Below are 15,262 nucleotides of genomic sequence, written 5' to 3'. Positions count from 1 at the left end.
TTACAGTATTCCAGTTTGGAAGGGGAGTGATCTTTGCATCTAGATTGTCTTCCTTTATTCTACACACTACACCATACAGAGGCTCCTGATCTGTCCTAGCAAACTGAGTCCTGAAGCTCTTCATACTGAAATTTTTGCTGGGATCCATGTGGGAAATAAAAATGAATGAAACGAATAAAATAAATATGCCAGATTATAAATGGAGGGGAACAGAAGGAAAAGCATGTAATTAGAGGTTTAATCAAATCTAAATACAATTGCAGCAACAATGAAGGCTACCAAATTGCTACCAAAGGATTTTTTCGTATTGGTCATTCCACGGCCAGGAGTACATAAGGACCTAGCACTAAAATTGGCCATGCCTTCTTCAAATTATTTTGACTTTCTAGGAGTTCAGGAACAGGACAGAAAGTAAACTGTAAGTAGCCTATTTTAAATATTGCAGAAGCAATATAATTCTCACTCTTTAATCAGGGAGATTAACTCCAGACCTGAAGAGGTTATTAAATAGCATTCTTATAAGATTCAAAGCTGTTTTCAATTTTTGGACTGAATGTACAGATGAATTAATGAAATATGCTAATTAGCATATTTACCATTATATATTGAACAGACCTGGAAGAAAGGATTAATTCATCTTTGAAGATTAAACCATTGAATGTTTTAGTCCACAGACATTTTGTTTCCTAATCCATTTGGCAACTGAGAACTAGTATGTTGCAGTGGACAAAATATATGGAGAATGGGTTTAAACACCTGTCAGCCATAAAGCACACTAGACGACCTTACTTGAACAAGATCAGTAAAATGTTGGCTTGTAGCCTTATATCCAGTAACTCTTTTAGGAATGCCCTTTTGGAACATTCTCAAAGTAGCTCCTCTTCCATGGTATATCAGATAGAAATGAGAGAGGTCCTCCTCCATTGTTAGCCAAAGTTATCTTTCTATCTGGCTGTCAACATTTTGTAACAGGAATGGGCAATTGCACCAGCGAGAACCAACTTTCACCCCCATGGCCCCTGTGCAGGCCACACCAATGCATCCTGTGCACTGAAAGTGATGGGGCAGTTTTGGTTGTTTGGAATTTTGGAAGGTTGGGAGGAGAAAAACAGATATATCTGTGAGTATGTAGAGAGATCTTGTAGCACCCTTGGGACTAACTGGAAGAAAGAAGTTGGCAGCATGAGCTTTCATAGACTTTAGCCAACTTCCTCAGATGCATTTGGTGGAGTTGAAACCAGGGACTCCCCCCCCCATCGGGTGCAAATATCACCCCCAAAATAAATAATTTAATGTAGGATTTAGGGGAACTGTTTTGGGAGCCATAAGTTAGGTTCAAGATCTGCATGCAGCCCGAAAGCTGTATTTCCCCCACACCTAGGGTTGCCATAATTGTCCACTTTTACCAGGGACAAAATGTGGAACAAATTCAAGACCAAACTGTAGGACAACTGCAGGACAAAACTCAGCCCAAAATGTAGGACATTGAAGAAAAATGGTGGACCTTAAATGTCCAACATTTTGAGCTGAGTTTTGTCCTGCAGTTGCCCTACAGTTTGGTCTTGAATTTGTCCTACATTTTGTCCCTGGTAAAAGTGGACAATTATGGCAGCCCTACCCACACCTGTTTAAAAAGTCTTGTTGCAGCATGTCCTGCCTTCATCTCTCCTTTGCTTTCTAAGAAAAGCTGTACTATGTACACTTAATTGGAAATGCAGTGGGCCCTCCACACTCACTAGAGCTAGGGGCACAGCGCCCCCATGAAAGTGGAAAACCTGCAAATTAAAAAAAACAAACCACTATTTTTAAAATCTCTCTACGATTCTCTAGGTCCTCCAGTGCAACTCTGTGGTCAATATCTGGTGGAAGGTGACCATAGAATCACACTTGAGGGCCTACAAATGCCTAGAGAAATATTTTTCTAGAAATGTTCAGGTCCTCTAGTGTGACTCTATGGTCAACCTCTGGAAGAGTCATGCTGGAAGACCTAGAGATTCCTAGGGAGAGCATATTGATCAAATCTGTGAATAATCAAATCCACAAATGTGGAAAGCTAACTCTACAATTTGCTGAATTTAGTGGAACACACTACAGTGGGATTCAGGATTTATCTCAAAATCCCACCTGTCCAATAAATCTCCTTCCCCTCAGTCTGGTTAGACCTATTTAAGGGAGAAAGGATCTCTAACAGTTACAAAGAATAAAAAAAAGGCAAGAAAGAAAGAAAAAGTGGGGGAAAGCAAGGAATAGAGAAAAGGCATTAATGGGGGAAAGCCAGGAAGAGACAAAAACAGGAGCAAGACGTAGAAGGAAAGCAGGGTCATACAACAAGGGAAAGCAATGAAAATGAAGAAACAAAGAAACAACTTGCTGAAAAAGAGCTGACAGAGCAAAATGGGAAGGCATGGCATACAAAACAAAGGTTTTTACTCTACAGAAATGAAGTGTGAACAGTAGTTGGAATCCCACTGACAAGGAAACCACCTGCTGCCTGCCTGTCAGCCATACTGTTTTCATGGAGTATATGCTGGATGAATGGCTTAGAAAGAGTAAAGAAGAACATGAGCAGGTTGGGCACAAGGGTGAGATCCCCCCACAACTCATTTTGCTTCATGGTGAGGCTGGCTCTGTGAAATGCTCCAGTTTCTAAATATTCCTCCAAAGGTGGTCTTCCAGGTGCTAGTGCTGTCATCACTAATAATCACTTGTCAGGTCAAGAAAATCTTTTCATAATATTTGTGACACAGTAGGAGATGTTATGATTGTTCCTTCTATATATATATTTGTGGCTTATTGTTGCTGCAGGGTGTGTGTGTGTGTGTGTGTGTGTGACATGCTATCCTGAATTGCTTGGAGAGAGGATAAGACAAAAATTAGCATATTTAGATCAAGATGAAAGGGGGGGAAAGGTTATAAAAATCCCCTATTTTATCACCATCCTTTTAATTGCTGCAGGTTATCTACAACTCTAATTTTAAATTATAATTTTATTAATGTGTGTTGTGAATTACAGTAGAATCAACATGATTTACACATCATTCCCCAAGCATGCTGGTTGTATAGCAAATTGTCGTCAGAACCACATGGGCAGAATGCAAGCACTGCTCTCCTCTATCCCACTGTAAATTTTCTGTACCTTAGTGTACTTTCTGGAACAAACATACTTATAGATTTTCATTACTAATTAAACAATGATAGCTAGAGGTCCCAATTTCTGATCTCAGTCATCCATTCACTAGGCACCCTGAGTCAACTCATTACAGAGACTTGGAGTATCTATCTATCTATCTATCTATCTATCTATCTATCTATCTATCTATCATCATTTCTACTAAACATTTTATTCACTTTCTTCCTCCAGTTGTGACCCACAAACCAACCATCAAGATATAAAAACCAAACAATAAAAGTAAAATACAACGTTGGCCAAATTACAACACCAGAAAAATTGCCCCTGCTCCATGGGGTTTCCCAGCCTCAGGAGTATATTTAAAGGTATGTTGGACAAATGAGTCATCATAGTGTAGTTGTTAGCCCATTGGATTAAGATTCTGTAGGCAGGGTTCAAAGCCCTTCTTAGACATAAAACTCAACTGGGCATGTTATCTCAACCAGACAGGAAGCAATGGCAAACCCATCTGAACAAACCTTGCCAAAAATAAATAAATAATAAATCACATATTTGCCTTAGGGTAACTGTAAATCCAAAACAACTTGAAAGCATGCAACAACAACAAAATTGGACAATTACAGAAGGCAGGGTTGTATGAAATTCTGGTAGAATCAAGTAGGATCTAGTGGAAGTACACTATTAGATTCAAGCCAATAATCATATAAAAATAATAACAATCAAGAAATATATCCATCTGAGTACAGTGTATAACTGTATAACACAACATATTTAAAACTCCTTTATCATGTTCTACAATATTCTATAAAGTTAGGATTGTCCAAGCCATGGTATTCCCAATCACCATGTACAGATAGATGTGAGAGCTGGACAGTGAAGAAAGTGAATGGTCAAAAAATCAACTCATTTGAGATGTGGTGCTGGAGAAGAGTGCTGAGGATACCAAAGATGGCCAAAAAGACCAACAAGTGGGTTCTTGAGCAGATCAAGCCTGAACGCTTCCAGGAAACCAAAATGACTATATTGAGGCTGTTGTACTTTGGCCAAATCATGAGATAGCATGGCTCATTAGAAAAAAACAATAATGCTTAAAGGTAGAAGGCAGTAGAAAGAGAGGAAGACTGCATACCAAATAGTTAGACTCAATCAGGAAGACCACAGGCCTGAACAAGGTTTAAGCAGAGGCCTTGAATTGAGGTCAACTTGAAGGCAAACAACAAACATCAACAACATTCTATTGTTTTTAAAAATAAACAGTGAACATCAAAGATGATAAAATACTTTCTGCATGAAATTCACAACTGATTTAGAAAGCTCAGTTCTAAGGAAACTATTATGCAAATTTATGAAAAACATAAACAAAATTTCTCAAATTACCTGTTTCCCAACCAAGCCATGAAGAAACTATCAAGAGAGCTTAAAAAGGCTTGAATTAAAAAATGGATCAACCTGTCTACAAATCAAACAGAGAGAGAGAAAAAAAAACACATGGCTATTTTTGAAAATGACTCTGTCTGAAAAGGCAGCTCATGCATCTTACCAGCATTTTAATCATGAGGCAGTTCTATCTGTCTCTGTCAAATTCAATAAATCTGTCCTTCAGAGTTAACCTATAACTGCCTTGCAACTATCACTCAGCAGCTGAAGTTGTCAGGAAAGACAGAGAGGACAAAAAGAGAAATTTCTTGGGTTGTCATTGGGATCATATGGGATGCGCCAAAGAATCTGCAATTACTCAACACTTTCACAACAAACAAAAGGTAATTTTGTTGACCATCTATGGAAAATCAGATGGTCACAGGCCTGAGAAATCTAAAATGCATCCAGATAGCCATGTGTGTGATGACCGAGAAGCCAAGTACACCCTGAACTCAAATTTCATTCCACAGTATGTAACCAGCCCCCAGAACAAACAAGGAAAATGGGAGCCCATCTTCAGTCCATTCTGTCCAAACGTCTCATCCAACAAAAGGACTTGTCAGGCCCTTTGAACAAGGAAATAGTAATCTGACTTTCTTTCAGCTTCTCCAATGTGGTCAAATCAGATTTGTTACAGGAGTCATCATCTACAATCAGCTCTAGAGCAGTTAGGTTTTCATCAAAGCAATACAAGATTCAAGAGGTAAGTGTACATAAAAATAAAGCCTCACGAGAGGAGGGCTTTACACTAGATCTCAGGGCTCACACAAATTTCAAATCTCACTGGAACCCCAAAACCCCTGAAAATCCTGCAGTGGCTGCCCAGCCATCAGTATATGAGAACTTTAGTCCACTGCTCAGCATCAGCCCAGCAGGGCAGAGAAGATGAAGAGTGGTGCCATGCCAGGCACAATCCTAGTAGATGGATCACTGGCATTTGGTATGTAAGGTGTGCTTGTTGTATACATATCAAAAGCTTGAGGGCAGTCTGGTGGGAATATGGGTGGTGAACATTCTTAATTATGGGATTTGGCGCATCCCATATGATCCCAATATTAGATGTCCCATATACAATGGGACCCATGTGAACCACAACAGATATTATCCATCAAATTTAATCAAACCATTTAAATATTTAAAACTGCACTTGATAGTGAAGGACTATTGGGGTCACTATCCACAGACTAACTTACAATGCAAACCAAACAAAACTACACAGCATTCATAATTTATAATTGGAGGGTCTTTCATCAGACAAAAACTGTTCCATAAATATCCAGTGAGATATCAAGATCATCTTATATGTAAATCCTGATTTATATTTAATTGAAAGTCCAACGACTAATTTAAAGTTCTTTCCAGTTAGAATTATAAGGAATTACTTTTTAAATATTTTCATGACTGCCTCAAAATGACAAGACGCAGCACTGGTGAAGCTAAATTCTGTTAAACAGACAAAACATTTATGATTTATTCTGAATAGCAGTAAAATAATTCAAACTTTCTATTGCCTAAAGTGCACTGGCTTGTAGATGTGCTTATCACAGGATAACCACCTCTAACAAGCACTATTTTCCCCCAAATGTCATACTATTGTTGATCTCAAAGACCAAATTTATTCAGGTCTTCTGATTATCTCATATATTTTTATGACCTACAGGCCTTTCAGATAAACAACTCATCTCTAGGAACACCAGATTCACTTCTGAGCTAGGCCAAACTGCCAGCTTTTTCAACTTCAGCAGTAAGACCAAAGGGTGTGGGGAAAGAAAGAAAGAAAGAAAGAAAGAGTTACAAAAGCTGGAGCCAGATTCCCTTTTCTTGCACCATCAAAACCAAATAAGGCGAAGAGTGGGCAAATTACTTAAATTGAAGTCATATCAATTGGGAAGCTGACTGAGACCATACACTGCACCATAATTGCCTGCCATCAAATTCATGGGCCCAAACTGTCTGTTTTCCATCTGTTCCTACACCAATTTAAGCAATTTTGAACTTTGCTCTCCCTTGGTGAATGTATCACAGATTTATTAGAATGTCAGGGTCCAATTGTTAAGATTCTCTAGGGCAGGTTATTACAAGGTGTGGATTTTTGATGTCAGCCAGTCAAGCCCAGAAACAGTGAAGGAGCACAATCAATGTGGCTTTACTCTCGCCCTGGAAACCCATAATATAAGATAATAATGAAATACTCCAGGAGAAGAAGAAAAGGAGCAGGGGAGATTATTCTCTTTCACCATTACCTTGAAGATTTCTCTGCTAATGGTTCTAACACCACAAAAAGGTTTTAAAAACACAGCATTTCTAACTGTCAGAAATCATCACTGTTAATATTCTGGATTTTATAGATTTATGTCTTCTTGTTACAAGGATTGAACCTACAGAAGTAATGTCATGAATGCATTAGGAGATCTATTCATACCTGATACTCAATTCACACATCAATTCCATTATCTAATCTCCATTTACCATACATAAAAAAGGAGGTGCATGCAACCATGTGTACATATGTATCACAACTTAGCATTAATATTTTATGAAGAAGACTGCCATTCATGAAAGCATACAGTATAATAACTGTAATAGTATGTAAAGGGTCAAAACAGTCTGTTCTTTTTCATACCAAAAGTGCTTCAGAGATTACAAGTGAGGTTTGAGTTAACTTAAAAGGAATGCAGATTCTACCTTTGAATTTATTTGTTTTAAAAATATTTCCATACAACCCTTCATTCTGTTTTGATTTCAGGACAAGATACCATTGAGCCATCATTTGACAAAAAGTAAACACAATGTTTACAAGCTACACAATTTTTAAAAATGACAACAGAAATACCTCAGTATGTAAAGATGTTTTGCCAGGAACCACCAGTAAGATTTCAGTGTGAGACTCTTTAGAGCAGCAATGTCCCAACTCTGGCCCTCCAGGTGTTTTGGACTTCAGCTCCCAGAAGCCTCAGCCACCTTGGCCAATGGTTTGGGATTCTGGGAGCTGAAGTCCAAAACACCTGGAGGGCCACAGTTGAGACAGCACTGCTTTAGAAAATGTAGTCCATTGCTTTTTTAAAAAAATCACTCCTTTTTAAGTGAATAACATATCTCTGCAGAGATGGAAATTTGCATCACTATGCTGGTTACAGCTAATGGGAGCATCAGTCCAACAAACATCCAAAAGATCTCATACTTTGTACTCTTACTTTAGGCAAATGAATGGTTAATAACCCATGTCACTGTCAACCTACTACAGTACAGCAGTTCTCTGAAAAACATACCAATTAAAGCAACAAATTCTTTCTGCTGACAAAGTCTTGACTGCTATGTTAGGAATCTGAGTCAATGCCCTGGCAGTCATAGAAACTACTTTTTATGTGAAGTCAGGCCCTATGCTATGCTGTCTACTAGACAGTTTAAGGAAGGCTTGCCTAGAATCAGCAGAATGGGAGGGGGATTCAAAGCACGAGAGAAAACAAGCAGAGCAGCTCTCCAAAATGGTGGGATGCTTAACACTAAGCTAAACTATTTTCAAGGAGTGAACTTCATTATTTGACATCTTTGGGGGGGGGGAGGGTATTTAGCCCCATATATATCAAGGGCGTGCACACATTTTGTGCAGGGCACTAGCGGGTGTCTGGCTCCTCAGCTTAAGTTGGTATGATGCAGCAAACTGGTTAACAGCCCTTCACATATCTACTATACGCAAGACCCCCAAGAAGGCAATTTCACCATCTCCTGCCTGGCCTTCTACCTTTCACATTTGTTGCCATCAACAGAGTCTTTCCTTACACTGCACAATTAAAATTATTTGATGTGATGTGGTTTGTTTTATATTTGATGTTTTTAATTTGTTTTTTTCTTTTCTATATGGTAATTTTATCTATTCCTCTTTTAATTATTATTATCTTAGAATGTACACCTTGGGCAGGCTTTTATATTCTCTTTAATTTTACCGACTTTGTACAGCGCTGTGTATAATTACAGCGCTTTAGAAATAAAGTTTAATAATAATAATAATAAAAATGCAGTCAAACATTTTTTTCAATAAAGTTCTTTGTCAAAGAACTCCCCACTTTCTGCCACTTCTTTGATAAGAACTGAACTTGGTTATTGCTAAATATAATCAGTTAAACTTTTTTATTATACAAGAAACAGAGAAACATAAAACATCACCAAAACAGCAAAATCTAACATTTGTTTTGGCAATGTGAGATTTGAGAATCCAGCAGCTAGTCAAAAATACATATATACCCTTCTATTCTCTTTAGCAACATTTGTTAACATGCTTAGCATATTCAAGAGTGTAAATATTTTAACTGTGTCAATCCTTCTTTTAAGCTTTAATAACTCTATTCCACCTAACCCCCTACAGCCAGCAATATCTCATCATGTTTCTCTATGGCTGGATCCACACTGCAGAAATAATCCAGTTTGAAACCACTTTAACTGCCTTGGCTCAATGCTATGGAATTCTGGGAACTGTATGAATTTTAACGCTATGGAATTCTGGGAACTGAATTCTCAGAATTCTAAGAATTCTGGGAATTCCATGGCATTGAACCATGGCAGTTAAGGTGATGTCAAACTGGATTGTTTCTGGAGTGCGGATGCAGCTCGCATCAACTGTCTGCCACCACTGACTTTTCCCACAAGATATTAAAAGTGCATCTCCATCATTTTGTAAAGCATTAGTACACTGTTAAAAGCAAAATTCCTTTTCTCTCAGACATTAGCACATCAGTTTACAATGTATCAATCAAGAATTATACAACAGTAACCATTCTATACAGCATATACAGCAGCTACATAACCACGCTACTTCCAAAATAAATACTTAAAATCCAGTTACAATTTAGTTTGACACACATGGTCAAAAACAAACTTAGGGTCATGCAAAGCATTCCCTGGTACTACATATTGCAAGTTTGTTGGCAATGGGTAACCCATTTGGCTTTTTAAAAAATGTGTGAAATCAGTGTGCCCAATTCTGTTTAAGAGAAAGCAAGCAGGGATGGTCCATTGCCACTTCTGGCTTAGGTTTTGGCAAATATGATTTAAATCTTAAAGGTATCAGGATTAATGGTAAGAGTTCCATCTTAAATCTTTATGCATATGACATGGTTGTGACTCTTTGTAAGCCAATTCAACAGCTTCGAAATGTTGGAAAAATTGTGATGCTATAAATACTTCCTTTCACATGTAGTGGTGTTGGCCAAAAGCCCAAAGATTTTGGGTGGAGATTTTCAATAAAAATCAAATCAAAATTTTTACTTTCACCAGCACTGGATTTACTCTTAAAGAAGGAAACAAAAAATTTATTCATAAAAGTATTTTTTGCCCAGAAGCACATATGGCAATTGCTCAAAAAATGAAGGAGGATGGGGAGCCCTGAGAGAATCCAAGAGAGGCTGGACAGATACCTGCTTGTGATGTTCTAGCAGGAGATCCTACACTGAGGAGGTGGATGGACCTGATGTCCCATAGTGCTCCTTCTGGCTCTATGCATACCAAGTGTCGTGGGCAATATTTCAGAGCAAGACAATGCAATCCTCTGAGTATGTATTCCTTGCCAAAGAAAACCATGGGGTCACCATGAGTCATCAACAGGGAACTTGAAAACACATACACACACTTTGCAACACTTTGCAACAGCTAGTCATTTCATCCAAAAGCATGCCCTACTGCAGTAGTAGAAAGCCTGCCAATCTCCAAACGTTACTGGTCTTGAATGCTTGTCACACCTCACCAGGACTAGGAGTAGTTGAAATGGAACAACTAAGGTAGCAAAACTTGGAAACTCTGGGCCTGAACAGACAGGCCAAAATAAAGCTGCTTTGGATCACTTTGGAGGTATGCTGTTTAAATGAAACATGCATCTTAGGAAGCCAGAAGCTGCACCAAAGCTGCACTCCAGTCCTTAGGACTGGAGAGCATGGCTTTGGCATGGCTTCTGGCCTCTTAGGATGCATCATCATTTAAAGAGTATACCTCCAAAGTGACCCAAAGCAGCTTAATTTTGGCCTGTCTGTTCGAGCCCTCTATTTTTTCAACAGTTCCCAGAACCCTCTTGCTAGCTGGAAGTCTATATAAGTTGCAGTTTTTTTAAAAAAATTAAAACTCCCCAAGCTCTAATCTAGAAGGCCATAGGTTACCCTGCCCACACTACTATGAGGGGCTGTTTGCTGCCCTTGTGTCTAGTGGAATTGGGAAGATGGTCAGGCGATTTAAGGCATCCTTTGATTGATTTAAATACCTCCTTCTTAGAAATCTTAAATCCTGCATATCCGTGAATAAGATACAAGGGCAATTATGCAAGGGCATTCATCACTACTGCCTTGTGTGGTAATCTCCTTAGTCTCCTGTCTATATGTCTAATATTCTGTCTAATACTCAGCTGAGTCTAAATGCAGAAACACAGAGCAGCCACCACTGTTATGTTGTTTCCAGAAGAGCATTTCTCTCTCCACCTCTTCATTTCAGGGAACAAACCAGCTTTACAATCCGATTCTGAGGGGGTGGGAAAGGCCAGGAGCTCACCTTTCCCTTCCAGGCACACAAAAAGGCCTCAGAGGTGTGCTGGAAAAGCCAAGCAGCCAACTTGTGAGAAACTTACCACAGAGCTGCTCTGGTGGGATTTGAACAAACTCTTCTCTGGAGAACCCCTCAAATTGGACATCTTTCCCTCAAACAGATCCAGGAGTAGAGGAGAGGTGAGCAGCCTTACTCCTTTTGCAGGATGTGTCCCCCATTTCAACTTTTTATATTGTGGGGAGTGGGGGTGTTTTAGTTATGTTTTTAAACTTTTGTATGTTTTTAATGTTTTTTATACTGTTTTAACTGGATTATTTTTTTAAATACAAAGTTTTTTAAAGTGTTTTTCTTTTTGACTTGTGAGAAGCCAGGTCCCTTTGTGGGAGATAAGTGGTATAAAAATGAAATAAATATATAAAACCCCATGTTGCCCAGGAGGCATTCCAAAATGCTTTCCATACGGATCAGGGCTAAAGAAGCATGAGCCAGTGTGGTGTAGTGGTTTGAGTATTGGACTGTGACTCCTGGAGAACAGGGTTCAATTCCCAGCTTGGCCATGAAATCCACTGGGTGGGTAAGTTACATGTTCTTAGCCTGAGGGGAAGGTCATGACAAACCAAATCCTCTGAACAAATCTTGCCAATAAAGCCCCATGATAGGTTCACCTTAGGGTCTCCCTATGACAGAAACAACTTGAAGGCATGCAACAACAACAGTGGTTTGAGCATAGGACTATGAATCTGGAGATCGGGATTTGATTCCCAGCTCAAGTAATAGAAAACCCACTGAGTGACCTTGGGCAAGTCACACACACTCTCTTTACACACTGATTCTACAGACTAGCATGGCTGTACCTTTGAATGTATAGGGATGTTTTAGCGTGTGTGTGTGTGTGTGTGTGTGTGTATGTATGTGTGTGTATATATATATATATATATAGAGAGAGAGAGAGAGAGAGAGATATTAAGTGGCAAACCCAAGGTTTGCTATTTAGAATTTATACATATATTAATTATATATATACGGATGCAGTGGCTTAGTGGTTAAGATTCCAAATCTGATGATTGTAAGATCAGAAGGTTGGCAGTGCAAGGCCTTAGTGCTGCATGATGGGGTGAGTGCCTACCACTAGTTCCAGCTTATTATTATTATTATTATTATTATTAATATATTTGTATCCCACTTATAATAATAATTATTTTTTATTATTATCTCACCTCTTCTACAGGATCAAGGTGGCTCACAACAGCGATAGAATACAATATAAAATACATCATACATTATAAAATACCCATTATTTCCTCCCTCAAAAAAATACCTTAATAAAATACCATTAAAACAATCGAAACCATTGAGACAATCTAAACAATCAAAGCAATCAACGGTGAGGAGACGGCCAATTTGGAGTGTTATGTGTGACAATCCATATCTCTGGGAGACCAGGTGATTTATTCAAGGAATGGCCTATTGGAAAAGATTCATCTTGGCAGCCTTTTTGAAGCTGTCAAGATTAGTAATGGTTTGGATCTCTTCCGACAGGCCTTTCCACAGTTTGGGAGCAGGCGATGAAAAGGTCATCTGGGTGACTGCAACCCACCTAGTTTTGATTGGCTGCAGCAGATTCTTCCCAGAAGACCTAAATCTGTGGGGTGGATTATATGGAAGGATATCTTTTCCCAGAACTGGGACTCAGAATGCCTTCACAATATTAAAAGAACAAAGCTTCTGCCAACCTAAGAGTCCAAAAGCATGCAAATCCAAGTAGATAAATAGGTACCACTTTGGTGGGAAAGTAACAGTGTTTGATGGAGTTAGGCTGGCCACATGATCACAGGGTCATTTCTGCACAACTCTGGCTCTTTGGTTTAGGAACGGAGATGAGTGCCACCCCCTACAGTCAGTTACAACTAGATATTCATGTCAAGGGGAAACCTTTGCCTCATATAATTTCATATAAATAATCATATATTATTTTATTATACAGTTGGCCCTCCTCATAAGTGGCCTTGCCTTCTATGGCTTGAGCTTATGTGGAAGGCAAGCCCCATTAGAGGTAATGAGGTGCGTATCCGCAGTGTGCGCCCTGCGTGTTGCTGTGAGCGCGCATCTCATTATTTCCTATGGGGCTTGAGCATACGCTCATTTCACCATATGCAGGGGAGTCCAGAGTGGTTCCCCTGCATATAGGGAGGGCAGACTGTATGTGTGTGTGTGTATGTATATATATATATATATATATATATAACATTATGTATTATGTAATATATAATTCTGCCATTTGATCGAAGGGCCATTTTGCCATTTAATCTATTACATGGCAATTTAATATTTAAGTGCTAATTTTGCCATTTAAACTAATACACACCCACCCACCCCCACACACATATACAGTATATAGCATATTTTCAACCTGGGGATGCTTGAACCTGTGGGTACAGAAATCTGTGGATACTGTATTTTGAGAAGGTCTTCCCTTTGTTGTTGTTGTTGTTGGCGCAGTGGTTAAATGCCTGTACTGCAGCCACTCACTCTCAAATGGCAAGGTTGTGAGTTGGATCCCAGCCAGGGGCTCAGGGTGGACTTAGCCTGGTCGCTAATACCCAGCTTGTTGGGGGCAATGAGGGTATGCATTTGTAAACCGCTTAGGGAGTGCATAAGTGCACTGACAAGCGGGATTGAAACGTACTTGCTGTTGTTGTGGTGGTGGTTTTCCCCAGCCAGGGCCTGTCCAACTTGGCTGGAGGGGGGGGGGGGGCAGTGGGGCTGAAGGGGAGCCAGCCTCTGGAGGGTTCGGGGAGGGCTAGAGGCCATTTCCTGGGCGCAGAGGCGGCTGAGGAGACCCAGCCCAGGAGCAGCTCCAGCGAGGCGACCTTTTAGCAGGCTCTTGCTCCATTTGTAACCCAGGAGCAGCAGCAGCAGCAGCTCCAGGCGGCCTTTGTGCCAGAGTGAGGCGCCTTTACGCTGCATCTCTTGCCTTCCTCCCTTCCCCATTCGTGGCACAACCAGAGCCCTCTTTCCCTCGGCCTCCCTCCCTCTTTCCCTTTCTCTCACACACTCTTCTTTCCTTCCTTCCTTCCTTCCTTCCTTCCTTCCTTTTACCTTCTTTGGCTTTTTTCCTCCTGGCCAGGGTGCCCCCGAGCTTCCCCAAGAAGGAGTCGTCTTTCTTCCGAGAGGGGGGGGACTTGGGGCTGGGCGACTTGGGGGACGAGGGCGACTTCTGAGGAGAGGTGGCCATGGCGGAGGAGGACCCCCAAAAACAACTCCAGGAGAAAGGTCTCCTTCCTTGCCCGCCTCCTGCTCCTTCTTCCCCGAGGAAGGGGAAGGGCTCCGAGGCTTGGAGGCTGCTCTGCGCCCCCCCCCCCACTCTTTCCCTTCCTTCCTCCCGCCTTCCTTCTTCCCTCCCTCTTTCTCTGGCTTTCTCAGGCACACACCCAGAGAAGGAGTTGCTGTTTTTCCCTCTCTCAAAAGCAGGCCAGCCTCAGCCTCAGTCCCACCTTTTCCCTCTCCAGCCCCAAAAACTCTTCTAAACTTTTCCAGCCGGAAGGAGTGGCTGCTTCTTGGCCAGAGAGAGGGGGGGGGGGGCTTTGGTTTGGCTGAGGGAAGAGCCCCTGGCGGAGTCTGTCTCTCCTCCACCGGAGACCCTCTCGCGCCTTTGCAATTCGCTACCGTTTCTTGCCTGATCTTGTTGATGTTGTTTTCCTGATGTTTTTAATGTATGGTTTTTAAATGGTGAAGGTTTAATTGGTGTTTGAAGGGGAGGGTGGGATTGGGGATATGGGATTGGATGTAAGTTTTCACCTGTAAGCCGCCTCGATTGTCATAAACAGAGAGGCGGGTTACAAATAAAAGTTTTATCTATTATTTTATCTCCCAATTTTTCTCTCTTCTGTTTTTGCTAGGTGACACCTTGCCTGGTGAAGAAGCCTGTGGAGCCTCGAAAGCTTGCAACAAGTATATTGTGCATTTCGGTTGTCCAATAAAAGTGTCGCCGTTTGGTGGATTTTTGTTTGGATTTTCCTGGAGTAGTGTTGTTGTTGTTTGAGTGTTGGACAGCAGGATTCGATCCCCAGCTCAACCATGAAACCCACTGGGGTGACCTTGGGCAAGTCACACACTCTCAGCCTCAGGGGAAGGCAATGGCAAACCTCCTCTGAACAAATCTTGCCAAGAAAACCCCAGGATAGGTTTCCC

At 40.6% G+C, this 15,262-nt stretch overlaps 1 protein-coding gene across 1 annotated transcript in view; it reads right to left on the bottom strand.

The window, feature by feature from the left end:
- The window catches only part of PARVA (parvin alpha), a 108,490-nt gene extending 94,053 nt beyond the window's left edge, over positions 1-14,437 (bottom strand). Inside the window, exon 1 of the mRNA XM_089521195.1 lies at positions 14,171-14,437. Coding sequence (XP_089377321.1) covers positions 14,171-14,306 — 136 coding nt within the window. The 5' untranslated portion in view covers positions 14,307-14,437. The remainder of the gene's footprint in view (positions 1-14,170) is intronic.
- Positions 14,438-15,262: the final 825 nt, after the last annotated feature.

Source organism: Sceloporus occidentalis, unplaced genomic scaffold (genome assembly GCF_023333645.1).
Source record: "Sceloporus occidentalis isolate IW3139 unplaced genomic scaffold, rSceOcc1.0.p SCAF_4, whole genome shotgun sequence".
In the NCBI taxonomy this organism is placed as follows: domain Eukaryota; kingdom Metazoa; phylum Chordata; class Lepidosauria; order Squamata; family Phrynosomatidae; genus Sceloporus; species Sceloporus occidentalis.
The sequence above is the reverse complement of the archived record's forward strand: the minus strand, read 5'-3'. Positions and strand labels throughout refer to the sequence as shown.